Source organism: Protopterus annectens, chromosome 15.part0, assembly GCF_019279795.1.
Source record: "Protopterus annectens isolate FY-2018-M chromosome 15.part0, PAN1.0, whole genome shotgun sequence".
Taxonomy (NCBI): Eukaryota; Metazoa; Chordata; order Ceratodontiformes; family Protopteridae; genus Protopterus; species Protopterus annectens.
In genome coordinates this window covers 754,081,738-754,109,613 of record NC_056749.1, presented here as the reverse complement: position 1 = coordinate 754,109,613, position 27,876 = coordinate 754,081,738, and the positions used below count along the sequence as shown (strand labels likewise).

Sequence of the window (27,876 nt, the reverse complement as noted above, 5' to 3'; positions counted from 1 at the left end):
CCTGAAGTTAAGCAATGTAATATACTATCACCCATTAGTGGGCATCAACAAAGTCACCCTGGGCTTGGCTGACCTAGTGCTCCTAGAGAAAAGGGGTATGGCCAGAGGCTGGGTACTAGCAAGACATAAATAGTAACAAGACTCAGTTCCCTTGAAATTCCTATGAATCTGCCAGATGCCATAGTTTGAATCCAGTACTGAAACAAAATTGAGCATGTAATTTCTTTTTTTTTTTTAAAACAGTTTTATTGATTTTGATTATAATGAAAACAATCACATAGACATATATAAGATAATTTACATTATAGATTTACAAATTGTTAACATATATTTAAAGCATTTAAATATGAATATACGAATAACAAAGCAAACAAACTAATGTATGTACATAGACAGCCAGTATTTATACATTAACATACACTATACCCTTCCTTTTGTAACTTGTTCTCATGAATGACAAGGAAAGTCAATTACCTTTATGCAAAATGATAATTTTTTTCCAACATATTTTCTAAGTTAACCCATAAATGATATTCATATGTCTTTCTAGATAGTTCTAGAGGTTATGGTTCTTATCTGTAAATGACTAACTTCTTTTAATAAATTAGTAAACTCAGAGAATGTAGGAGGATGTTTTGAAATCCAATTTTTTATTATGATCCTTCTAGCCACTGCCAATATAGTCCATAGTAATGAGTATTTGGTTTTCGTAACACATTGTGGAACAGGTGTATTAAATATGATTAATGATTTATTCAATATAAAGTCTGAAAAAAGTGCTTGTAAAAAGTAATTTACTTTATTCCAAAATATATTTAATGTTGGACAGTCAAACATATGTGCCCAGTTAATATATACATTAGAGTTGCATCTATTACAGCTGTTCTGTTTTTTGTTTTTTATTAATTTTGTCCATTATTTGTGGTGTATAAAAGGATATATTCATGAATCTCCATGTGTAAATCTTCCATTTCAGAGAAAATGATGTTTTCCCAGCTGATTGTAGCATATTAACCTTATCTTGTTCACTTGGGGAATTATGAGTAATTAAACTATAATAACTCCAGTGGTTATGTGTGCAAGAAAGGAGAGACTACCTGAATATGCATGCTGGTGTAATAATGTTGATTGAAGAAATTGTAATAATATCCTGGTGTCATGTTTGCTAGTTGATGAAGCTAGTTTCAGCTTATTATCAAGATATAGTCTAAGTGTTTGTATATCTAACCATGAGGAATTAAGTTTATATTCCTGTATAATATGATCCATTGGACTAGTCTTGTAGTCTTGTATTCATAAGTTAGCTGGAACCAGTATCTGAGTTCATTGTTTTTCAGTTGAGAAATTTTGTTAATATCTGAGGTAACAAAAGTCTCTTATGTATATGTTATAGGAAATAACAAAAAAAGTAATCTTTATATTTAACATGTTTATATATAACATTTCTAAAGTTAATTATAATATTATGTATGTAACTGGCAGTATGATTAGGATTAGTATGTGTGATAAAATATTCTTTTAAGATCCATATAAAAGGTGTGTTTATGAATTCTAGTTGATATGATGTTGGTCTCATTATAAGTTCCATGGCTGATACTTCCCATAAAGATTTCCGTTTAGCTAAATAGGTTATATCTAAGAGCTGAGAAATTGATCTGATTATAGCGGAAATCAAATAGAGATTTAGATCTGGGAAAGCTATTCCACCATTCTTCCGGCTATTAGTATGTTGATTAATAGTAATTCTAGTTTTTTTTTTTTTTGTGACCAAAAGAATCTTAGTATTAAAATGTTTAGTTTATTTATAAACCTTTTTGAGGGTAGAATTTGAATGGATTGTATTATGTATAAGATTTTAGGTAGAATTATCATTTTTATAATGGTTAGTCTTTCTTCAGTAGTAAATATTATTGTATTCCATTTTGAAAATAATTCTTGGATATTTTGTAAACATTTGTTATAGTTTAATTGAATTATTGATTTAATGCCTTTGGCAAGAATGATTCCAAGATATGTGATTTGATCTGCGTTGGCAATGTGATATGTATTATTTCCTATCATCCTTTTTTAATTTTCTTTATTAGGATATATAGATAGAATTTTTGTTTTATTGTCATTGAATGATAGACCAGACATCATTTGAAATGTTTTAATTGATTGATATAATGACATGAACGAGGAGTCATTTCCCTTTGTGGTGATAAGAACATCATCTGCAAACAGCTGGATTTTGGCTATATTGTCTTTATCCATTCCCAAGCCCTCTATTTCTTTATTGTTTCTTATTTCATTTGCCCAGGGTTCCATGATCAAAGTAAATAGTAGAGGAGAGAGAGAGGACATCCTTGTTTGGTGCCTTTTGTAATAGATATTTTATTGGAAATATATGACCCTATTTTGATCTATGCATAGGTTTCTTCATATAAATGTTTTAGAAGATTAATAAAATTATGTGAAAAATGTAAGCATTCCAAAAGAGTAAATCGATAGATCCAGTTAACAGAATCAAAGGTCGCATTAATATCAAGACCAATTAATGATAAGTTCCTTTTCTTCCTTGGTGAGAAGTCTATAATAGCTAGGATTCATTTTATATTATCAAAAGTACTTCTGTTAGTTATAAATCCTGTCTGATCTTTGTCGAAGTGGGGTAAGAATTTTTTCAATCTTTCTGAGAATATATTCATAAACATCTTATAATCAATATTCAGTAAAGATATTGGTCTGTATGAAGAACATAATTTTGGGTCTTTATCTGATTTTAAAATAGGGGATATAAATGTATATTTCCAGGATGGGGGTGTAATATCACTTTGGGCCGAATTATATACTTTGTGTAGTAAGGAAATAGCCATTTTGGGCATTATCTTATATATTTCAGGAATAATTCCATTGTTACCTGGAGCTTTGTTTAGTTTAAGCTTACTTACTTGACTTTGTATATCTGATAAAGTAATTTGTTTATCAATAACTTCAATTTGTTGTTTGTTTAGTTTATTATATATATTCTTGTTAATATAATCTCTTACATTATCTTGTGTTTGAATTTGTTGTGTGGATTGATTAATTTCATCAAAGTGAAATCTAAACTCTTCTAATATATCTTGCATACTATGTACTTCTCTTTTTTGCAGAATGTATTCCTTTAATATAATTATATTTATTTAATCTTTTGGTCTTATTCTTAAGGTTTGATAGATGTTTAGGATTTACAGAATAAGCAAGAAACCTATATGTTTCTAGTGTTATCTTTGTTTTATGATGTAGGATAGATCTATATTCCTCATTTAGTTTGTCTATCTCATACCTTATATTATTTGAAGACAAGTTGTCTTTATTATTTGTATATAGTGAGTCCAGTTTATCCTGTATTATTCTTTTATCTTTATTCCATATTTTCATCTTATTATGAAACCATTTGTTTATTTGTCCATACAAATATGCTTTTAGGGCATCCCAAATAAATATATCATGTGTGTCTGATGCTGAGTTTATATTAATGAAGTTTTGTGTCTCTTATTTTATGAATAATTGAAAATCCTTATGTTGTGTGAGATGTGCTGGAATCCTTTTAATTTGGACACTATGGGTGTTATTAATATTAAGTTCAAATATGATAGTATTATGGTCTGAGATTGGGCAGGATACAATTTTGCTATTGGTCAGGTTATTCATTATCTGTGTGGAAAGAAATATTCTATCAGTTCTAGAATATGTTTTGCATCTATTAGAATAGAATGTGTATTGTAATGAGTTATGATCCACAAAACGATGTATGTCTCTGAGTAAGTATAAGTCTATGAAATGTATAAGTTGTTTAGCTTGTGCTGTAATTTTTCTTTTTCCTGAAGTGGTTGTATCTTTAGGATCTAAGATACAGTTGTAGTCACCTGCCATAATGATATGTCCCTCAGATAGTGAACCTATTTGATTCAATATGTGTCTAATAGTACTAGTACCAATACCAGGTAACCAATAGTTGTTTATTAATGTATATAGTTTCTTACCCATCTCATTACAGCCAAGCAAAGCAAACCTTTATTGTTTTGGTATGTTTTGATTATTCTGGGTAATGGTAATGGTAATGTTTTGTTCCACAATATTGCTACACCTCTTTTTTTCATACATTCTTAGCTTATTATATTTGTGTATTTATTTGTATCTAGAAATGTAATAGTATCTTTCGTTAAATGGGTTTCTTGTAAGAATACTATATCAGGTTTATGAAAAGCTAGATATTTAAACAAATTACTTCTTTTATACAGGTTGTTCAAACCATTTATGTTAAGTGACATACCTTTCAACATAGTCATAGTATGTAATTGTACCTGAAAGATGTGTTAGTAACATATCAATATCATATGTATAATGTGAAAATTTCTGTAAAAAAGTGAATTTGTTCCTAGTAAAAACATTAAATCTCATGTCTTTAGGAAAAAATGTATTCCTTGAGCTTTATTCTCTATATTTTCTGTAAATAAGCTACTCTGGATGTCAAAAAACTCTTTTCTAAAAAAATTATTACATACACTAGATAAAAACAAATATCCCAATGCTCCCCGCCTGGAGTTATAACCTCCTAATCCCAATGACATCTGTCACTAAGATCAACCCTTAAACTGTAACAACAGAGTACAAACTCCACTAATAACATACTTTATATACTTTAAGTTAGAAACATTAAGATAACCAAATTCTAATGAAATCATTAATTGTCATAATATAGTGTTATCTGGAAGGTTTATACATTCATAGTTATCATATCTAATAAGAAACCTATGTCACCTAATAGAATCAAAAATTATTTACATTCCAAAATAAGGCAAATGTCTAACAGATTATTTAAAAGGACTAAGTAATTTAGCCCACTGCCTTACTATTAACATAGATAACAGAGGTTGTGTGTATAAACAACATTTCTATTAGGTTATCAGATATATGTTATCCAGGACACAATGTTATTGTTCAAACCATGGTTTGTTTGAATGTAATTCTATTTGTATTAGCATGTTCGTAACCCTCGTTATATCTCTTCCCTTTATTTAACTTGTATACATGAACAGGAGAGGGGAGAGAGAAAAGAGAGAGAGAGAAAAAAGTAAAACAAGGCTAACTTATAGTTAGAATCCCACGTAAATAGTTATATTTAGAATGACTATTTAGAAGATGTAGGTGTAATTATAAACAGTATGTCATTTAAATAAACATTGTATCACCCCCAAATGGGATGTATTCACTATAAACATATGTATATACAACTGCTTTCACTAGTGGCAGAATAAGATATCTATTTGCAAAGTTCTTTTTAGCATACCACTTTTGTTATTCAATTCTTTGCTATGCAAACACACATTCTGAAATGATATGCATAACCTTACTTATGACACTTAAATATAAAGATTGCACAAATTTGTGAAGATATTAACTTTGAGTATGATAACCATAATCATAGTATGCAGTGATATTTCAAAGAAAGATGAGGGAGAGAAGAAATAAAAATTATACATATATACACATACATACAAAAAAAATATATATGTATATATTTATATATATATATATATATTTATATATATATATATATATATATATATATATATATATATATATATATATATATATATATATATATATATATATATATATATATATATATATATATATATATATATATATATATATATATATATTTATATATATATATATATATATATATATATATATATATAGACGCATACATACATACAAAAATGAATGTTACCATCAGTATTTACACTTGTAGGGTCTAAGAATAAAGTGCATAGATATTTACATTTTAATACTCACATACTTCTCTCATAACCATCTCCTCTCTCACCTCTTTTCTTTTTACATTTTCTTCCTTTATCTGTTCTGTAATCCTTTCTTCAAGTCACAAAAGATGAAAATATTATGTTATTGTAATATGTAATCTTGCCATCGACCATATAAATGATCACTTCAAGTAAATAACAGTTGATTTAAAACAAAAAAAGACTGTAAAACCAAGTTACAGTCAAAATACAGTTCTGCACTTCCTGGAAATGTTCGTCACATGGTGATGACGTCATCCAGCTGCTTCACATCGTCAAGGGAGTTCAGAGAGAGAAGAGATGATTCCACAAACTGTAGAATATTTTCCAAATGAATAATGAGCATTTAATTTCTTAAACTATTACTTCAAGCTGTAAAAAATTGGATAATTTGGTCTTGTAACCATTCTATTTTGATCTGTGGATAAATGCAGATGCAAATTGTATGTTGCTTCACAACAGTGCCAATAATATTCACCCATTCAGTTGACTAGTATTGCTTCTTAATAGCACCTAACAGTTCTAATTTCTTTGATCCCTCCTTTACTTCACATCTGAGTGTTACTGGTATTTTTCTTTAAGAATGAATCACTGGTACACAACAGGTTTCATTTGCAAGTGATATTCTACTACAAATGTTCTAAGTTTGTAACAAATCAGCACAGTCATACAAGATATAAGGGGCATGACTCTCTGCAGTATCTGAGATGTGTCCGTGACTGGATGATCGATTATATATACATGTTCTCTTTGCTTTCACTGTGTGAATTTGTCATAAAAGTTCAAAAAAATAAATAAAACATATGCAAGTACAACTATTTGGAAAGCAAATACTGAACTTTTGTTTTTAATATTTGTACTGCTGTAACAGAAAGTTTTGACTTAATGGCATCATCCATTGTCCAGAATAAGTCAACAATGTACACACAGGACTCCAGAGCCATCTAACTCTACTATTTAAATACATCCAAAATGAAATGCTACACTCTGCACCTGTATCAAGTTTACATGTTACATTCTATCTATCAATTTATGAATATTTCTTTCCAAAATTTGAACTTGCTTTCCCATCATAGTGCTTTACAAACTATAGAAGCATTTTAGATTGCAGGTCTTTCATTTACCTAGTACCATTAAACTGTTAATGTTCAAATTTCTTTTCAACTGAATGCACATTATTTTGAACATACCTGCATTTGATTTTTGCACATCTTTGCAAAATGTCTTTTTTTAAGACAAATTCTGCAAGTTTGGCTAAAATCTGGCCATTACCTCCTCTAGTACTTATAGCCACACATACCACAAGCTTGAGTTTTGAATTGCATAAGCAAATCTTTTCTGCGCATCATCATTGTTCCAGTATATTATCATATGGATCTTTTTTCTTGTCCATTGCTATCACAATACACCCTTCCTTTATTTATAATGCTTGCCTTTTTATTGGTCTCACATTTTATTCTACAAACATTTATTCCCATTAGTTAATTATGTACTAGCAATTTCACTTGTTCCACATACACCAGCAGCTTTTAACAAGGATAAGTCAGTTTCACTTAATAGTCTGCCCATTGTTTCCTCATTTTTAATAGAGATTTACAGATATTATAGGGGAATGTGTGCTTGCAAACTGAATGTTTAATAAAAAGCAAATCCTTTCTGAGATAACAGTAATTACTGGATTTTCTCTAAGGGCTGCTATTTTGTTTTTCTTCTCATTAAGAATGAAAGGAGTTAAATACCTTTTGCGTGAATAGGCATGCCTTCATTGAAGGTTGGGCGTCGAGCTGGCAACTCGGCACCGGAAAAACCTACTGCCAATCATTAGTGGACCGGAGTTCCACTGTGGCGACCCCTAACCGGGAAAAGCCGAAAGACAAACAACAACAACCATCAACATGCAGAAATGTAGTCCACTCAATGTCTTCAGAATGTTCAGCTAATCTGCCTGCAGTGAAAGATAAACTGAATTTCTGCATTCAATTTCCAGTTTTCTGCTAAATTCCCTTAGAATAAAATTTCTGCAGAATATTAAACTTCTGTAGTTTCAAAGACAGAGACTTTTGAGAGCAAATACATTTTTTTTCAGTTCTGAAGACATTTCTTCAGCTCTCAAACATATTTTATATATCACATAAATAGAAAGGTAAAGTTCCACATTTATAGGCTTCATCAGACAAACCATAATGATGCTTGCAATGGGGGGGGGGTGACTGGAGAGTCTCAGAATAAATGAATTAGTCCCATTATACAGATACCCAAGCAGATTTTGTAATGATTATATTCAGTGTAACTTTTTTCAGTTTGAAGCCAAGCCATGGGTATGCAAACTGATAGAGATGTGCTGCATACCTGGTAATGTTGGGCCTAATAATGGGGGTACTAGCAGGTGCCTTTCAACAGACAGGGTAAATAAATCGTTTTTGCAGTAGATGTTCTACTCTAATACACCCTACTCATGTTTCAATTATGTGGGGCCCTTGCAACATTCTAACAGTTAATAGCCATGCTTCTATGGCCATTTGTTAAAGTATCTCATTGTCTGGCAAAGGACCTGACATCCCAGGTATATTGTGGGCAAAGACCTTATCAAATTATAAGTGGAAAAAATAAAACTCCACCAAGACTAGTCTCAGACTAGGACCAAAACCCAAATACAGGCATTTTGTGACTGAAGAGTTGCAATCAGTGGATTGCACTTCCTTCTATCACCCTGGCTGCTTCCCTGACATATTTGACTGTGGCATGTTGCCTAAAATCATATAAAATAAGCAGATAGGATATTTTCATTGTTAAACATTAATCTCTGTGGAGACTCACTCTTGACTGCATCAAACTTCAGCAGGTATTTACTGTCTAGATGGAAATCTTGTATATTGATCCTGAGGGCTGAACCATCACAGAAAGTTGAAAATGAGAAACATCCTGCTATTTGCCCAAGCTGGAAGTTATGATATGCAGAGAAGAAATAGCTTGACATTCAAAGGGAATATGAGACTATGAAGCAGAATGTAAATCCTGTATAACGTCCTCCTTGGCCAGACCCTGATACTCATCCACAGCCATGGTACTCTGCAGTGGCCAGCTCTACCAAAATAGGCTAGGATCTGCAAATTATCTGGGAGATTTGGGTTTTTCAACCTTTTAATCACACTGTTGTAGATAGGGGTGGGGTAGTCCACGGCATTACTGACATCCTTGCTCATCATCCTCCTTTGGTATCCACGTTCACTCACTACATGAGTTCTGAGCTTGGGAGGGAGGTATGTATACGTGACAATGAAGCACTGAAAAGCTTGTTACAGCTCAGTCTTATGACTTCATGGAAGGAAGCAAGGGAAACTTGTCTGCAGGAATTTCAAAGCTGCCATTAAAGCATTGCTACAATTCTTAAAGGTTGGGAGTTGGCACAATGGTTAAGGTGCTTACCTCACAAACAAAAGGTACTGGGTTTCATTCTCACTAAGGAACATTGACTAGTCTTAAAATGGTCTGCAGTGGCAGCTAGCTTAGTATTTACCTATGGACTACAAACCTACACTGCCTTATGAAAGAACTGATTGTGAACACCTAATTTGACTTGCCTTGCCTGAGCTCTTAAAAGTTGAAGTACTCTAAAAAGGAGAGAGTCACCAAAAGGCCTGCTCAGAGGTGTCTGCTATTTTGTAGAACGTAAGAATGTGTTGATTCTGAACAGCAACTTTGTGAAGGCTGCAATAGGTACACCAGTGTTATTTTTAATACTCAAATTTGCTCATTCCTTGGATAAAAGATATTGTATTAACCATGACAGAAAGGCGATACAGTGAGGTGTCAGTAACATTAAAGCCATTCAGTCCATGGAACCAAGGGCACTGTGTTTTAGTGACCGATTGTAATAAATTGAACCACTGTAGTTGCTGACAGGAGAAGCCTGAAGATTTTTTATATGTTCATCTTCATTTCACAAAAGCAACTTTTATTTTTAAGTTACTATTTTAAGCAGCAGGACTGTGCTGCAATATGATGATGAAAGAGTTTATTTGAGTTTATTGAGTTCAGTATGGTAAAATGCTGGGTGTGTGAAACAAGTTAATTCCCTTTGACTAGGTGTAAACCTTGTCATACCTTAAGCTTATCCTCTCCAGAAAAATGGGCCCTTGATAGTGCTGGAACCTCTAACTTGGAATCTGTTGATAAGAAGTGTAAATAACGTAACTAGATTCCAAAGCAGAATGTTAAACTACCTTATTAATAAGGCTACCTGTCAGTGCAGGGTCTACCACCTGTAATCCGAGCTACTCGTTAGTTTCCTTAGTTAAAACTTACCAGTCTCATTAATATTCATATACTAATCATCATTTTTTCTCCATGATCTTAAGCATCCTCTCTAGTTTCCTACAGCTCCTCGCCTGGTATTTCTGAATTAAAGAGATGACCATCATAAGGACTGTTCATAGGGTCCTAGGTAAACACTAGGCAACCAGTGTACAGACTATCACATGCCTAGCCAATAACTAGACAGTGACCAAAATTGAGAATCAAGCCCTACACAGTGTACCTCTCAGTCAAACACTTTCACTATTATGCTGCCTCTCAACTCCATAAATATAGAAATGAACATTTAAAAACAGATGCTAAAAAAGATAAGCACTAGACAATCAGTCTGCAGACTAATATCCACCTAAAAAACAAATGATCAGTGGTGAGAGTCAAACCCCGTGCCTTGTGTCTATGAGATAAACACCTTAGTCATTATGTTAACCCCCAATCTTTAGAATCATACCCAAAGACCAAATGATATATCACTTCTCCATGATATGACACCTTTTCACTCATTGCGTATAATAACAGTCACTGACACAACCTCTAAAAATATTCCTTGTTTTCATCTTTCGGATTTTTCTTTCTCTCTGCACCTTGCTTAGCACACATGACTTTATCAAGGGCCATTATGTTACACTCCCATCACTGTAGTCTCACAAATCACCTCTAATTAATACTACCTTCAGCGTGCCATTCTACATCTTTCTTAGTACTCAGTCTTACTACAGTATAGCCGCGCTGCTTAAATGGTTTCTCTCTCTCTTTTTAATGTGATTCTTGCTTTCACCATATCTGTACCAGCATTCTTTCTTCTGTTGTACATCAATACTCAATTCCCTCTCTAACATAATCTTTCTTCTGTCACTGTTCATTTCTGTCTGTAATTATGCTGTTCTTTCACTCCCTGCTGCTGTTTGTCAGCTTTTTTATCTTCCTTCATTTTCAGTTTTTCCTCCCTCCACCTGTTTTCCTCTTCTCTATTTGCTTTCAGTTCCGATAAGTCTTTAACTCTGATTTTGTCTGCTTTTCACCCTTTCTTTTCCTTATAGGCAGTACTTCTTAGAAACAAATGACCATAAGAATAGTACTTGGCAAGCGATTACAGGATACCTAACCAAATACACTTTTAAGTGTATAAACCTAAAGGTTCTTGCCACCCTTTAAAGCACTTAATTCTTTCTCCTTTCCCATACATTTCATATACCTTTATTACTAGAACTATATTGGCTACTCACCTTCCTCAGGAATGCTAATTAAGAGCTCTTACTGTTTAATACAGAAATACATTTTTACATGTGCTGGAATTACTTGTAATCTGTGTCCATATTTAATATAGATATATACTCGTGTATGATGTTATTTATTCATTCATACATTTTCTGAAAGTAAATAATGTAGCACAGTAAAAGAGAAGTAAAACAAGAGTCATAAGTGCAGGAACACAGCACAAGCTACACAAGTGTGCACCAACAAGATAGACACATATTACATTTTATTTATTTAACATTTATTTACCGGGAAATCCAACTTGGAACAAGACAGTTTTCAGTGGAGGCCCAGGGAGAAATGCTCCAGATGCATGTATTTGTAATGTTGGAGGAAACCGAAGCACACAGAGAAAACCCACACAAATGTAAGCAGGACATGTAGACTCCACACAGAAGGCACCCCAGCCAAGAATCGAACCGGAGAAACTCTTGTTGTGAGGCAACAACATTAACCACTGAACCACTGCACTGTCTGTACATCAGGAAGGGTTCATGCAAAAGAAGGCAAACATAGAGATCGTGAGATGAGAGTTGGAATATCAAAATGAATATGGCAATAATGGTGACACAAATATGTACAGGCAACCTTATGGTTTAAGGCAAGATGCTGGGCCTGCAAACTCAATACCTGTATTTGGCACAGCCATGGGAGTATCATAGGTGTTCTCTACTCCCCATCCTTAGTACATCTTCCTCAACAAGCTGTCTACCCATCCTTGGTACACCTGTCCAAACCAATTCTCTCCCCATCCTTGGTAACCTGTCTGAACAAATTCTATCCCCATCCTTGCTACACCTATCTGAACCAATTCTCACCACGTTCTCGGTGCACCTGTCTGAACCATTTCTCTCCTCATCCTTGGTACACCGGTCTGAAGCAACTCTCTCCCCATCACTGGTGCACCTCTCTTAACCAGCACTCTCCTCCAATCCTTTGTACACCTGTCTCAATGAACTCTCAAACCAGCCCTCCCTTAATCCTTGGTGCATCTCTCCAAACCAGACTGCAGCATCAAAGTAAGGCAGTGCTGAACCTCTGTCTGATTTCACAGTGGACAAGATAATGGCAGGATCCTACATGGGTCTTGTATCCATCCACCCATCTTATGTTTGCTAGACTCATCATAATTCAGTAGGCTAGGCCATGTGATCAGTGTAGGTCACTTGGTCAACAGGGACAATTCACAGTATAACTAGCTCTTTCATAGCCACCTTCTGTGGTGAGATGAACTTCTGCTCACCAAGGTCTTATGGTAGTGCAGTGAAGAGGAGGAGTCATATGTGAGTAGTAGTTATGGGATGGCACAATACGTACATGGTGGAGAAAATTACACATGTACATACATGTACCATTAGCTAAGACAGTATATGTAAAATGTTATGGGCATATCTCAAGCACTTTGAAGTACAGTTCCTCAGTCTCATACTCATGCACATAAATAGTAAGTACTTAATTATGATAATAAATGTTTAAAGTAATATGAACAGCCAGATACACCTAGACATTAATGCCTGCCAGGAAACCTCACTGTTGATACCCACAGAAGATACAGTCCAAAACTGTAAAAGAAATCAAAATAATTTGTCATTCTAACTTTAATTGTAGTTGCTGTAGCAAGTCTAAGGAAGATTATGTTCCTTAAATCTCTGAAGAACAAAAAACAACAAACAAAAAATAATGAATAGAGCTTAAGTCATCAGGATGTTCAAGGTTACAGCATTGAGTCACATGCTTCTGAATTACCAAATACAAAGTTCTTTTCTCTTGAATTCTTATCCCAAGTTGCTCACTAATTTTAACTATGGAAAATAAATTACTCTAAAAAGAAATTCTATCAACCACCATCTGTGCTGAACATGTAGTAATATCTCTAACCTGAAACAAGTGGCCATTTATCAAAATGTTCTGTAACTAAAGAACCAGATTTGCATATAATACAATTTCAAATATTTAATGAGTGATACTGGCTGTCAAATGTAGAGAAAGCTTCAGAAATGAAGTTCCATAATAACTATTTTATCTCCCAGAGTGCTTATCACCCAGACTATTAACTTATTTGTATGAAAAATTCAGGAGCAGAGGCAGCATTTCTGTTAAAATAGAACCAGAAGCAGCATGCTGAAACACTGTTTAACAATTTTGGTAACAAGTTCTGCTGAATTAGAATATTTCATAACAAATAATATTTTCTGTATCTCCTTGCCAACATGTCTTATTCTTGGTTTCAAGAAGGAGAGGTTTACTCTATGAATCACCATTTACTCTGTTTGAAACTGTTTGAAAGCCCAATAACTTAGTTCCAAGTATGGACTCTAGATAGAAGCAAACAGGTTGTGTTTTGGCCTTCTAAACCAAAATCTTCTCTATAGCTACATGACTTCCTAACCCTAATAAGTTATCCAAATGGCAAAAACTCTACTAATGAAAAATGGTCTGCAAAAAGAAATGTGTTGACCTGAGTGAATTTCCTATATAATTTTCATTGAAATATAAATGGAACAGTAAAGCATCACAAAAAATCAGTGATGGTGTGGGATGTAGTACCTGAAACCTTAATGTCCTCTTATTGTTAAAATCAACAGCAAATCTACAAATTCTGAATCTCCTTTGGTCAAAAACAGGAGATCCTCTATGAACCTACCACAGGAAGCAACTTGTTTCCATAAATAAGAAATACTATAGAAATGATCTTGTTCAAAATCCATCATAAATACATTGACATAGGATCAAAATCTATGCATGGGTCTATATCAGTTTGCAAATGACTATTCATCAAACCCACTTAAGAGAAACTTCATTTTAGCGAACGATTGTTTCAGCAAATTTTTTCACAGGGAAAAAAACTAGTGGGCCAGCTACTGACCATAACAAACACTACATATTTTAAAACTCAATGAAGTGGGGGCTTTCACCCCCACACACCCCAACTAAATATACCAACTCCAAGATCACACTACAGTGGGGAAAGGGGCAAATTCCCAATGATGGCCAGCTACTTCTTTTCCCTGCAAAAAAAATCCCTGAAATGATCATTTGCTAAAATGATGTTTTGCTTAAGTGGGTTCGATGTATAGTCATTCACTGAATAGGATCTTCAATAAAGTGATATAGACCTGCTACCTACATAATAGTACCTTTTAGCTGTAAATGAACAATTATGCTAGAGGCAAAGGACTAGTGTATCTGAAAAAAAAACTCTGACCTTGCCCTCCGGCAAAAAGGAGGTCACAGCCTCTAGACCAGCTACATGCTAAACTGAACTATAAAAAACATCAATATTCCATGTTATCTAATAACAACCTCTCGCATTCATGTATAATTAATATAACTTCGATGACTTGAGTCTCTGTATCCAACTTTCTCACTTTGTCTTCACTCTTCTTATCTACCCAGCTAAATATTTAAGCACTCGCACCATTTTCAAAGTAAGTCCAAAAGTAAGCATTTCTGTGACATCCCTTCAGCTATATATTCCCTATGTAAATAAGTGGCTTGTAATTATGCATGTTGCATTAGCTGATGACAAATGAACTGTCTACTTGATGCTGTTAAACTGTTCGCAGGTTGACTTTTTTTTTTGTATTTACCCTGTGGGCAGAAAGACAATCTTTGCATTGGTAATCCAATACAATGAGATGCATACCAGCATGCTGAACAAAGGCTTTGTTGTCACTTTCTTAAATCATGGTGTGCAAGTGGCTGTGGGTGACTCAGTCATGTTGACTAATGTCACCAAATGAGGATGGATATTTGCCAGTGATAATTGGGTTGAGGACAGGTCCTACTCCGACCTACTCCACAGACTCAGGATAACTGTATGTGTCTGTATTGGCCAGTGTGCCCATCATAAAGCCCAGCAGGCCTGGGTCAATAAACTACTGCTTCCCCCACTGACCATCTGTCTGTTGATATTTTACTTTTTCTGATAACACTGACAGTGTTTCTGTGGCACTAAGAAGTTGAGTGCAATTTCTATCTTATAAGCCAAGGTATCCTGTGGTTCTTTATTAACTGTCAGCCTATATCTCGCTGTTCTCTTTATTTATTTTCAGTTTCCTAACTAGATTGTTCCCTTCCATTTCTACATTTCCTTTATTAAAACTCTTGCCCACCAATATCTTCTGCTTCATTGAGGAGCTGCTTTCTGCTGTCAACAACAAGCTGTACAACTTTGCTCTGAAATCTATAGCCATCGACAAATATAAATTTGTGAAGTGTACGTACAGTTTTAAGTTGTATGCATCTGACTATCATGATTAAATGGGAAGCTGGTCTATGTGAAAGTCAGTACTGAAACTGTCTATCTGATATGTCCAGGCCCTGTACTCCTTCTCTGCTCCTCATTTTTCTACTGCTCAATTCCTTAGGTTTCTTGGTATTTCCCATTTACTATTGCACTGTGCTTTTCTAATAGATTTTTTTTATCAAGGAGATGTATGGTCCTGTGCAGGTGGGCCCAGCTCTATTCATCTTCCCCACTACATGCACTACCCTGCCCCAATTCCCACCCACCCCCACTGTATCTACATTTAAAGAAGTGTATCTCTTCCCGCCTCTTACCATACAACCTATTACAATACTCCAACAAACTCCCTAATCTGTTCTCCCTCCCCACCAGTTAACAATATACAACCTCAGAAATAGCTTCTCCCATATTATTCAAACTCTCAATATAACTCAAACTCATTAATCCCTTTACTATCCCCACTTTCATCCACCCATTTCCAACATTTAAACCACATCTTCCTTGTTCTTATCACTATTCTAACCAGTCCCCTTCTACCTTTTTACTTCTCATTATCTCCCTTGTTCTGTCTCTCTTGTCTCTCTTTTCATCATTTATATACCACATAATTTACCTTAAGCTAATTTTAGTAATCAGTACACACCCCACTGATCTGTTCCTCTTACATTGCTATTCCTAGTGAATCATTTCACTTACAATTCTTAGTGTAACAAGCTAGCCTATATAAGGAATCTTAATCCACTCCAGTAATATTTCTGACATATGGTATCCACGCTTGAATATGTCTTACCTTATCCCACCCTGTCTTACTGCACCACTTTTTTACCCCATGATTTTCTCAACACATCTCCATTTAATTACAACTATCAAATATGCTTTCAATTTCTTCCCATCCAACTGACACTATTTTTTCTCAGTTTCCTCCAGTTCTCAATCTATACACACCCACCAGAATGTAATTTTCCTTCTTTCCTCCCTGCACCTATATAAGGAATCTTAATCCACTCCAGTAATATTTCTGACATATGGTATCCACGCTTGAATATGTCTTACCTTATCCCTCCCTGTCTTACTGCACCACTTTTTTACCCCATGATTTTCTCAACTCATCTCCATTTAATTACAACTATCAAATATGCTTTCAATTTCTTCCCATCCAACTGACACTATTTTTTCTCAGTTTCCTCCAGTTCTCAATCTATACACACCCACCAGAGTGTAATTTTCCTTCTTTACTCCCTGCACCTATATAGACCCACTTTCTTTCTCCCTAACTTCTGTACCAAACATGCTCTACACACAGTTTCTTCTACTTCCATCTCCCCCTTCTACTAGCACATTCTACACCTCTACAACACTTGCCACTCATCACCTACTTACCTCACACAAGAACCATCATAGATGCCAATAATACTATTCACTGCCATTTCTCTTTAACTGCCACCTTATTTGACCCACCTGCATTCATTTTTTTCACTTGAACCCAACATAAGCGAACCCATATCATAAAATTAAACACAAGTCTCTACTTCCATAACTCTTCTACAGTAATTTCTTACATTTGTGCAGCAATATATATTCAAAGCCAGTCCCTACTGACCCCTATCAAAACACATATGTATGTCCTCATGAGTTCTTTCAACCATAGGTCCAAAAATTTTGGGTCTATACCCCTAGAAAATAAATATATGTAGCAAAAGAAATAAAATCTCTGACTTTAATGTATGGCTAGTCCATTACACCCCAATTGTATAATAGCCACTGAAGTCTAACTAAAGCATGATTTAAAAATGAAGAAACCCTTCCATAGGTTCATAGGTTGGAACTAGGCTATCAGCCCTAGGGCCTGTACAAGCCTAGCCATAACAATTCCCTGGCTATTTCTTCCCACACTATTTACTTCCCTGGACCCCTGTCTAGCAGGGTGACTGACGTGATCCCTGGGGTGAATTTCCCTTCTCCCATCCAATCATCAAGGTTCCTTTTGAAGAGGGCCAAAGAGGCACTCTGCCTGACATGTATCCCTCAGGATACAGCATTCTAAGATTAGACAGATGCAAGAATAAGGGAGATTGGGTTGCCATTTTTTACCAAAAAAATTTACAAAACTTGTTATATCATTGTGACCTCCTGATGCTCAAAAATGAGAAATTTTTATAATGCATTATAGGGATACACCTACTTCCTGGCAACAACCTTTAAACAGCAGAAGAGTTCTTCTGAGTTTCAAAAAATATACCATTAGAAACAAATATACTATGTAAACTCAACTTGCAAATGATTAATAATACCTGTTCAGTGTTATAAATCTTTATGGATTCACCCAACATATTTGTACCTTCACCTGATATGACAATGCAATAACAGAGATTCTGCCATAGACTGGATTCTCACTTACTTATCAAGCAAAATAATGTGCAGTGGCTCCTTCCCTGTCAGTTTAAATGACTACTTATCAGTCTTTGCAATCGGAGCCCATACTAATATTCAAAATACAGCATCAGTACAACCAGGTTCAAAGTCTCACTGTCTTTCACAGATACTTTCATCTCAAACTTAAAACTTTTCAGTTGGAAACCTCTTTACACACTCCCACTAAATGAAGGCTTAACTCTATTAGTACTTTCTTCGGTACCTTAAATATACATGTCACAATTAGAACAAAAAGACTGAAAACAAACCCAGTTTCCTGGCTGACCAAACAGACAAAATAACTAATAAAGAAATAAGAAACAACTTGGAAGACATGGAAAAAGGAAAGATCTGACTGAATTCTGCTAACCTTTAAGCAGCTCAGAAATTACCTAAACAAAAAGTAAAGTATGGTAAGAAAACCTGGTAGACAAGTCACAGAAATTCTAATAAATAAATAAACCTTTCTGGTATTCCATCAGCCACCATATGCAGTCTGGCCATACCATTCAACCACCATATGCGCTCTGGCCATACCATTCAACCACCATATGCACTCTGGCCATACCCATTCAAACACCATATGCGTTCTGGTCATACCACTCAACCACCATATGTGCTCTGTCCGTAACATTCAATCACCATATGTGCCTTGTCCATACCATTCAACCACTATATGCGCTCTGGTCATACATAAATTAAAATCAATGACTCTTGCTCCTAATATTCTGCCCACCACACACTTAAAACCCAAAGCAGCTGCACTAGCAATACCATTCCTTATTCTGATACATTGTTTCATAAAAGAAAACAATGTCCATTCTTATGGTAGAAATCTTATATACTTCCCACTGTATAAAGGTGGTAATTCAATTAATCTCTCTAATTACAGGCTAATCACCATTCTCCCCCCTATCTAAATTGATGAAAAATGCATGCAGTCTCAACTCCTTAAGTGTATCCTAGATGAAAATGTCAATCCGGCATGGCTTCTGTCCATACCACAGTACCTCCACAGCCCTTCTCAATTTCACTAAAATCATAAATCAGAACAGAAGCAAAGGTAATATAGTCTCAGCACTTCTCCTAAACCTGTCAAACCATTCAACGCAGTCTGCCATAGTCCATTCCTACAAGGACTCTCCACCTTTGGCCTTGGTATTCCATCATTCTCCTTGATTGAGATCAACCTTAGTGAATAATCTCAAGATGTAAAATGAAAAAACAAAGAAATTATTCTCCTCCTTTATTCCTGTCTCTCAAGGATCAAGTCTTGGGTCACTACTTCTTAGCATTTTCATAAATGATCTTCACAAACTAGTAAACATGCCAGCATTGTGCAATGGACCAACGACTTACTCTTCTCTCATATGCTCTGCCACAAACGTAGAAAAAATATGGAAAATCACTTAGGAATCCCTTACGTTTATTGAATCATGGCTTTGTAACTCTCAAGTGTTTATAACCCCCCCCAAAAAAAAAAAAATCAAAACTAATGCTATTCACCTAAAACAGTATTCTGAATCAAAAACTAACTGTTAGAGAAATAACTTTTGGGCACAGTAAGTAGATGCTTACAGTCTGACTGCAGTCTTGTTTGTCTTTTGGCTTTTCCCGGTAAGGGGTTGCCACAGCGGAACTCTGGTCCACTAATGATTGGCAGTAGATTTTTACGAAACGCCGAGGTGCCAGCTTGAAGCCCAACCTTCAACAAAGGCACGCCCATTTACACACGCATGTCTTTCGAATGCTACCCAACCGCGGGGAGAACATGTAGACTCCACACAGAAGGCACTCCCAAGCCAAGCCGAGAATCGAATGGGAAAACCTCTTGCTATGAGGTAACAACGCTACCACTGTACCACCATGGCATTCAGCCTGACTGCAGTCTAAAATGAGGTATGCGTATTTCTTTTTATTAATGTCATGAAACACAACGAACTGGAAATTACATCAAGCATGTTACCATAACTGCCCACCAGAAAACACTGCCATCTTTTGGTTAAACGTATTATTACACATAACTGAAATATATACACACACAGTAATTGTTGCTATTTATGTCTAACACTAACAGCCTCTAAGAAAACCAGGAGTGAGGTTGTATCTAACACGAAGTTGCTAGGAGTCACAATAGACAACACGCTGATGTTTGACCTAAACATAAGAGAAGTAGTAAAAAAAAAAAACACTAATACTTGGTGCACTGTAAGGGATAAAACCTTATCATACCCTTACATCAAAAAAGCACTTGCCTCTACCTACCTAGTCCCCAGTCTCCTCTATGTTGCCCCTATACTGATCAGTTTGTGAGTTACACAATCCTTATTTTTGTATCAATGTATAACAAAATAGCAGAATTCGCAGCAAACCTGCCCAATAAATGTCACCATTGTTTGACTGTTAAACAGCTTGTATAGTTAGGGCTACAACACTTTATCTCTCTCCCCATTTGGGAATTACATATAAACTTCTCTACAAGACTGACCACTGCCAAGTTTTAAGCAATATGTTACAGCTTTATTCCCCAAATAGACCTTTACTTTCTGCCAGCAATGTTTTCCTCCAAATAACTACATCTTCCAGTATTGATGGAGACTTCTTTTACCACTCATACATCTCAAGGAGATAGAACTCCTGGCATCTGCCCCTCAGACGAAATATTAACCATAGTTCTTTCAAGTTATAACTTAAACAACATCTCAAAGACATCTCAAAGACTCTTCACTCTGTTCCTGATTCACTCCCTGAGTACCACTCCCTATCCACATACTCTTGCTAACTTACAAGTATTTTTCCTACTACATTTTACTCTGTTGATTCCCTTTTAAAGACCACTAAATCTCTTCTACTTCACAACCTAACTCACCTTGTTCATAATTACTAACTTGTCTAAATATATCCCTCTTTAAGTCTCTCCTTCGTAACCAATGACAATTCCAAATGACTGTCCCGATGTTTCATATGAATGATGGATTATATTTTATACCTAGGCATTTCATTTGATTTTCTTTTTATACTAAAGACATAACATGACTGATGTCAATACTGTACAAGCATTGCACTTTTACTATACCATGTAAGTATTGTTCCTATTATAAGAAATTCCTAGAGTTAGGATATTGTATGTGTTTTGCTTAAATATTTGTAGTTCTTTGGAACAGACTTCCCATCTATGTGAGGCAGATCTCTTTCTTAATCCTATTCAACAGAAACCTGAACCAGTTGGTGGGAAATCAAAAATACACCCCAGGTCTAGCACCTATGTCTTTAATGGACAGAGGTACCCTGCAAATCTTGTCATAACTTACATATACCCCTTAAAATAACCTTTAAGGTACACAAACTTTTGGGATACAATTGGGATGTTTGGCTAAACTGATAAAGACCCCAGTGGTTGTTAGCCTAGAAAAACACCCATGGGCATGTGAATCTATGAGATACAGTTGTACAGCAGACCTAGTTCAAGCTTCAGCAGTGCACCCACTATAATCTGATGACTTTTCATGGCTATTAGTGACAGCTGGGACACTGCATTTATTACATTATTGCTCATTGCAGCATGTTGTAGTAGTTGTTATGAATGGTACTGATAGGGGTGATGCATGGTAGTCTCACTTGTGTGGTCAGACTGTTAACATTTACATTGTAAAATATGTCTGGCCTCTCAAGATAAAAATTCAAGACATATTATTAGTCCTATTTATATTGCAAGCAAAGTTTAAATCCCTAGATCAAGTAATTTTGCTGTTATTCATTTTGCAGATTTGGAAAAAGTCCATCAAAGTGGTATCCAAAGATGCCATGTATCCAAGGAATAAATCACAGCAGTCTATAGGAAAAACAGTAAAGAAATAGGTCTTTGAGGCAATCTGCATAGATCATTGTGTTTCTTCCCCGTATTCTTTTTGTGAGGAATCTCAGTGGATGTACCAGTTGTTGAATGTGCCTGCTCAGGTACATACCAAAGGGGGCATTGCACTCAATGAGGCCTAATAAAGACTGAATACAGTGAAACAATGACTTTCTTGCACCAAGATGCCATGCCCTTGTTTTGAAGTTGAAAAGAACTGCTGATGTGTATTACCATCATATACAGATAAACATGCATCAATTGCTGAGTATATGTCATTACATGTAATGCCTATATGTGCAAACCAATTACCCCAATCCCCTTCTTAGAATATGTCATAAATGCAGAGGTGAGATTAGAACCTAGGTCTGTGGAAATATTGACAACTATGAGCCAATCACATAAACACTGCACCACCTCTTATTTCATAGTGTTACAGATTAATCTACCACTCTTTTGTAAACCAAAGTATTATCTCACACACACACACACACACACACACACACACACACACACACACACACACACACACACACACACACACACACACACACACACACACACACATATACACACTCTCTGCATAAAATGTCACTGTGAATTGTCAGACTTTCTTCATTTGACATAGTGATACATTGGGACTTTTGACATTGCAGGTCATAAACAACATAAGGCAAACTTGTGCCGACCTAGCACAAAGCTGAAAAAGATTACATAAATTATAGTAACATGGTCGATTTATCACTTTAAAACAGAATTTAAAAATGGATACTGCATTTCTCACCTCTCCTTCTGGACTGCTTGGAACTTTACTGTATTTGAGTGTACTCTTTGATCCTCATAACCAGATAATTCCGTTGTATCTTGAAGAATACGTGCACTCAGCATGTCATAGTTCACTATAATAACACGCAGCAGCCAGCGGACACCTTTCATAATTGCCTTGTCTATGTTCTTTGGAAAATCGGCCATCACAGAACAGGCTTCCTGTAAATATGCAAAGATCCTGATTTAAAGAGAAGAAGGTTGCCTGGTTTATATCTAAAACATCCTTGGTTCTGGTTTGATATGAAGTTCACGTTGCAGAAGTTAAAGCAATGATTAACAGAAGATTAGCATCGTTGAGGTTATTATAAGTCTTGCAGCTCCCACGTACAGACTTTGTGATTTTATATCAGTCATTTAATTAAATCAAAGCTTAGGTTTATAGGAGAAGTCAGTAAACATTGTGCTGATGGTCAAAAAATACCAAAAACAAACCAGCACTTCAAAATCTCAAACATACAGAATCAGCCACCTTCGCCTGCAGCACAGTTGTGGGGAGAAAATCCACAGAGGCATTCAAGACAGCATGGAAAAGGTAGACAAAGAGGAAGTAGGAAAGGAGGGAGGGTATGGACAAGGGATAAGGGGAATGTCAAATGTATGTAAAAGAACAGACTAGACAGGCTTATCATCTTTTTCAGCTTTTAAACAAATGCAATATAATCAGCCTTAATACTGTACATTGTCGCCTTCTTGACCTGAAAATTGTTTCTGTAGGGTCAGTACTTCTAATGGCATGAATTTTCTGGGAAGTCCCTGCTACTATTTATCTTGTTGTCAAAGTTCTGTGCCATGATGTCTGTCTTTGCTGCAGTTTTTGGAAAGCATGGCATGCCAGTCATAGTCCAGGCACATATGCCTGCCTCCATAGCCCTCAACTCTTGTTGATTTCTCAAAACGTTCCTGATTTTGTGTCATATTTTTAGTGTGGGCCTCATACAGTGTGTGGTTTTCTTGCAAATTATTGAATACAGCAGTGAATAAATAATGACAGACTTTGAGTTTTAAACCAGCCTTTCAGCAGTATAAACACTGGCTCTAGATGACTTGGTCACATTGATTAATGTTGATGTGACACCACAACCCCAAGTAAACACTGGACAAAGAGAACTGATGCCAAATGTTATTCTAGTAACTTTGGACGAATATAAGTGCAATATTTAAAATTTGTTCCTGATTTTGGAGGTTTGTCTCCCCACTATTTTTCGGATTTGCTCTTAATCATTGCACTAAGAGTTTGAGAGCTTCCTCTACCCCTATACCCCACCTGTTATATGCAACAAATAGTATCAGGCAGTGCAGAGTGCATCCCAACAAACCACTGACTCAGTGAATTAAACAGCAAATAGTCCCCGGTGCATATCAACATACCAGTGACTCAACAGTTTATGACTGTACAGCACCATTCCCGTGACTCAGCAGTTTATGGATATACAACACCATACCAGTGACTCAGCAGTTTCTGGCTGTATATTACTGTACCAGTGACTCAGCAGTTTATGGCTGTACATCACCATACCCTGTACCCGATAGAACCAAAGCAAGATCTTCAAGGAAAAACAAGCCTGCCTGGTGGATAACTGCCATAAATAGGCAATGCAATAGGAGAAAGAAATTGCTGTCTAAGAGCAGGAAAGAACTGTCTCAAAATTGGAAACACTCCTTCCTCAACTTAAGTAAATAAGATTCCTAGTGAAGTTCTCCAGAGCTAACTATAAATCCAAATTAGCTTTCCTAACTAAGGATAACTACAAGGCATTCTTTAGTTATATCCATAACCTCAAAGGTAAGGCGCAGATCTGCGCTGAACTTATAGTTAATGGTACTACATATATAGAACCTCTGATTATAGCAAACCTGTTGGCTGACAGATTCAGTGAAAACTTCACTCCCCTGTCCCCGCCACATATACCCCAAAGTATCCCAAACACCTGTCCTCCACCTAGTATCTCTGAGGAGCAGGTCTTAAATGCCCTCTCCAAGGCCAAAACCACCACCACTATGGGACAAGACAATATCCTCAGCTGTGTTCTACATGGGTTAAAACAGGAATTAGTATCAACATTGAAAGTGCTTTTCAATCACAGCCTAAGCACTGACTTTGTCCCAGTGGAATGGAAAACAGATGCCATCATCCCTTTGCACAAATGGGGTGCATCCACAGACCATGGGAACTATAGACCCCTTAGCCTGACCAGCCTTATACGCAAGGGCATGGAACAAATCATCATGGACCTTATTAATAAAGATACGGGAAATCTCCAAATGCTCAACCCCACCCAGTTTGGCTTTGTCAAGGGGGTACCATGCTATTAAACTTAGTGGACTTCTTTGAGATCACCAAAGCCTTAAATGAGGGCAAATCTGTGTATACGGCCTACCTAAACTTAGCCAAGGCCTTTAACACAATCCCCCACTCAGGCATCATTGATAAACTCACCTAGCTGGGTATCAACCCATGTATTGTCAGGTGATTTGCAAAATGACTCACTGATAGACCTCGTATGGACAAAATAGGGTGTTCTACCTCCTCCAGCAGACCCGTAACCAGTGGTATTCCACATGGATCAGTTCTGGGACCCTTACTGTTCGGAATCTACTTCTACAAAATGCAGGCTAAAACTAAAGGACTGTGGCTGACAAAGTTTGCTGATGACTACAAACTGGGAGTAATTACTGAAAACCCTAGCGATGTCAACATCCTGCAAGAGGGTCTTATGCAGACTAATATTTGGTGCCAAAGTCATGGTCTTAAACTTAATGCAAAAAAATGCATTATCATCCCCTTCAGCAAGGGTGATATTCCTGCAAACTACCACATCAATAGCAATACCCTTAGTGCACAGTCAGTGGTGAGAGATCTGGGCACACAGGTTGACAGCAACCTTACCTTCGATCACCATGTCTCCACAGTGGTAAGAAGGGCATTTTATAGTGCTCATCTCATAAGTAAAGGCATTGCCTCCAGAAAAAAAAAGAGGTTATAATCCCACTGTACTCTTCCCTCGTCAGGCTAATAATAGAGTACAACACTCCCTTTGATATGTTCCTTTCCAAACACCTGCAGCAGTTGGAGAGACCACAAAGGTTCTTTATGAAGAAAATTCCGGGTCTTCATGATCTGTCTTATGCAGAATCTTTAATACAGGCCACTTTTGCTGCAGACAGGATTCTGTAAGAAATGAGGCAGCCTGCTATTGCATTTGACAGAATGAAACTCGGTGGGACTTGTAGTTTTCATGGACAAACAGGCATGTTTAGAAAACACTATGCAAAATGCTAAATGTCACCATGAGAAAGATATCACTTTTTATAAAACCTAAACAGTAATTATATTTTCTTTCTGAATTTATAAATCTGTGCTATTTTAGCTTGGCTTTACTAGGTTGTAGTTGTACAAAGAAAGTATTACAAATAGCAAAGCCTAGATAAAAGAATGAAGCAGCTTCTTGTTTTTACACACACACACACACACACACACACACACACACACACACACACACACACACACACACACACACACACACACACACACACACACAAAGACTGGAGAGTGATTTCTGGTATGAATTTTATTGCCTATACTGCTTTAATAACAACGAAAAAAGATGAAACTGAAAATTACCGAAATACATCATGTATTTGAAAATATTCAGTATATGGTAATGTTTTGTCTTAGTAAAGGAATGCCTGGAAATGCAGCTGTGAATGAAAAGAAGTATTTTATTACCAAAAGTATATATTTATGTATATATTTCCTCCCCACCAAGCAGTGTAGGAATCTTTACCTTCTTTAAAATGGATAACTAATATATGGGCATAGCTTGATACTTCTAAGGCTTTGTCAGTCATAATAAACATCATATGATCTGGCATCCTGTAATTATAGTATAGGGTTTGAAATTCATGCTGATGAAGCTAGTTTTCTTTAGCTGGTGCTTGTCACTTAATTTAGGCCATTGTGAATACACAAATGCTGCAGAGTACTGGAAAATAAAACTTTGAGCTATCATCTTCATTTGCTGTAGCATTATTCTAACAATTTTTTTTGGAAACTGTTTTAGTACTTATTGTCCATTTATAGAGAAAAGTACGGGAGATGCATATAAAAATGCAATTTAATTTATAGATAACTATATGCTAAAGATGTTCATTACACAGTACCTTGTGCTCATGTCTTCTTTTAAAAGTTAATCTGATTTAAGAAAGTACAAAACTTATTTTCTTAAATAATTCCTACATGCACCACGTTTCATGATTTACTGTTACAATGACTAACACTTATGCATGAATGTTTTCTATTGTGTCATGTGCATGCTTTCATTCATTGTCTTTGGAGTTTTTTTGTGTGAGCTTCGACTGAAAACTACAAGTAACCAGTCAGACCTTCCTAAAAATGCAGATAAACAGATAGAAAATAAATAAATAGACAGATTAGATAGAGAGATAAATAAATGTATATATTTTAAAACTGAATTATTAATAGAATAATTACACATATTATGAATCAATCATGTAAAAATGTTATATGTAATCTAACATCTCTACTCAACATAAGCTATGCTTTTTTTTTTTTACTTAATTGAATTTGTTAGTTAAAAAAAAAACAGAATGATTATTTGTCATTCTTTGATATTAGTGATTTGTCTGTTAGCGCCTGTTAAGCTTCATCCTGTAACCTTGAATTTGAGTCCCTTGCTTCTTGTATCTACTGTGTAACTGGGTCAGATAGTGCTCATGGGTCACCCTAGAAAAGAGACTTTAACTTACTGAGTTTACCCATTTAACTAGTGTATCAAAGAAAAAATATGAGATAAAATAATCATTTAGAAGACACTTATATACCGAACAACATAGTACTTATAGGACAATTTCATGTATTTCAGTTTTTAAGTTAACTGGCTTTGAATGCAATAAGTGTGTTACTGAAAATATTTATATAATTCTTATTACTTTACAAATAGTGATGTACAGAATATGCCGTTGTAATAATGTTAACTTATCATTCACCCTGTACTGCCATTCCTACTGATTGTGGTGGTCTGTGCTAAAAAAAATAATAATTTTTGCAAGGGTGGCTTTGCATTCCCTCACCCCCTGATGTGGAGGATTTGCCAACACACCCTCAGTCTCTAAAT

General features: G+C 35.6%; 1 protein-coding gene across 1 annotated transcript in view; it reads right to left on the bottom strand.

Annotated features, from left to right (window-relative positions):
• LOC122789878 (ADP-ribosylation factor-like protein 13B) overlaps positions 1-27,876 on the bottom strand; it is a 402,405-nt gene that overhangs the window by 157,982 nt on the left and 216,547 nt on the right. The window contains exon 4 of the mRNA XM_044057311.1: positions 22,698-22,900. Within this exon, the coding sequence (XP_043913246.1) occupies positions 22,698-22,900 (203 nt within the window). The remainder of the gene's footprint in view (positions 1-22,697; positions 22,901-27,876) is intronic.